The following is a 1,431-nucleotide window of genomic DNA, read 5'->3' on the forward strand; positions in this document are numbered from 1 at the left end:
TTCGGCTTAGCTCCTTTCACAATTACATCCATAAATATATAAATAATTTTATTTTCAATACAATGTCCTTTGATTAACGGCCGATTAAATCCCATGCTCAATTTAATGATTATAAAATCATGTTAATGCCGTGGACGTTGGGAGAGATTCATGATTCATGATTCGAGATAGACCGTCACTCCTTGTTCCACTGTTCCCTCGTGACACAATGACTTGTGTCTTGAAGGAAAAATTTCGAATTAATTAATCGCAATGCGTAATGAATTTTAGAACAAAAAATAAAAACAATAAATAAACAATAAATAAAGATTAAAAAGGAATCGTAGACTTTTTTGTAATTGCGTCAAGGGCATGGAGTAATGAAAGTTTTACATTTGTTAAATTGGCGAAAGCTTAAGAATTTAATAACATAGCGGATAACTATTATAAGCACGCTTGATTAACACTAATATCGAGAGTAAATCAATAATACTTTTCTCCAGACTGCACGACGAATCGCCTCTCTTATTTGCCAAACTCCGGCGACTGCTTGATACCGAAAAAGTCATTTGCGCCAATTCGAACGTACGATCCCTTGGACTTACCAATGGATTTGGATACGACGATGCAACTGAGCTATCAACCAGTGGAGCAACCGGAAAAAGTAGATAAACCATGGGCTGCCAAAGTGCCTTATTACAAGCCAGCTACGAACGTGGATGATAACACTACCTATACCATGAGGTAAATGGGACAAATTTTGGCAAGAAATTTATTATTAAGTATTTATTATTCACTTACTTGTGAGAGTTAAAATCAAAAATTCATTATTACTAAGATGTATTGTTTAATATTTTTATATTTGTTAAGTTGAATATGTATAGATGAATATTTATTATAATTAATTGCTCGTAGTTACATACCACCCGGCACTTTGCATCCGTGTGGCCCAGAATCTTCAAATTTAGATTCTTACGCTGGTAAGTAATTATTGTAATTATCAAATATCACTGTCGAATTTATAAGATGTATTAATACGTAAATAATTTATAGTTTCGATATGTCCATCAAAAACACTTCCCTACATACGTAAGTAATCAACTTTAATTAGCATCAAATCACCTTATTGTGCACAGTAAATTTAATAAATTAATTTATTCTGTTATTCCTAGCATACTAATAAAATAATCCAGAGCGACTAAGAGGATTCTATGGAATTTGGCGCCGCTATTATTATTTTTCCATGAAAAAACAATTGTCTATTCTTAAAATGTCTCGTCGAAAATTTTCTGCCTGTCAAAAATGTGTCGTGATTTTATTATAGTCTAAATGTGTCAGTGAATAAAAACGTGTGTAAAATTGTGTAAAATATCAATAAAAGTAACAAAGTCCTTGTCTTAATTACGCATACGCTTTTGACTAAGTGCGATTGCGTAGGATTTTTTTTTCTTT

At 32.1% G+C, this 1,431-nt stretch overlaps 1 protein-coding gene across 1 annotated transcript in view; it reads left to right on the plus strand.

Moving 5' to 3' along the window:
* Positions 1-1,159, plus strand: part of LOC105364095 (protein FAM154A) — a 6,259-nt gene extending 5,100 nt beyond the window's left edge. Inside the window, exons 10-13 of the mRNA XM_011501958.1 lie at positions 483-723; positions 895-959; positions 1,033-1,068; positions 1,152-1,159. Coding sequence (XP_011500260.1) covers positions 483-723; positions 895-959; positions 1,033-1,068; positions 1,152-1,159 — 350 coding nt within the window. The remainder of the gene's footprint in view (positions 1-482; positions 724-894; positions 960-1,032; positions 1,069-1,151) is intronic.
* Positions 1,160-1,431: the final 272 nt, after the last annotated feature.

The sequence above is a fragment of the Ceratosolen solmsi genome, unplaced genomic scaffold (assembly GCF_000503995.2).
Source record: "Ceratosolen solmsi marchali unplaced genomic scaffold, CerSol_1.0 scaffold23, whole genome shotgun sequence".
NCBI lineage: Eukaryota > Metazoa > Arthropoda > Insecta > Hymenoptera > Agaonidae > Ceratosolen > Ceratosolen solmsi.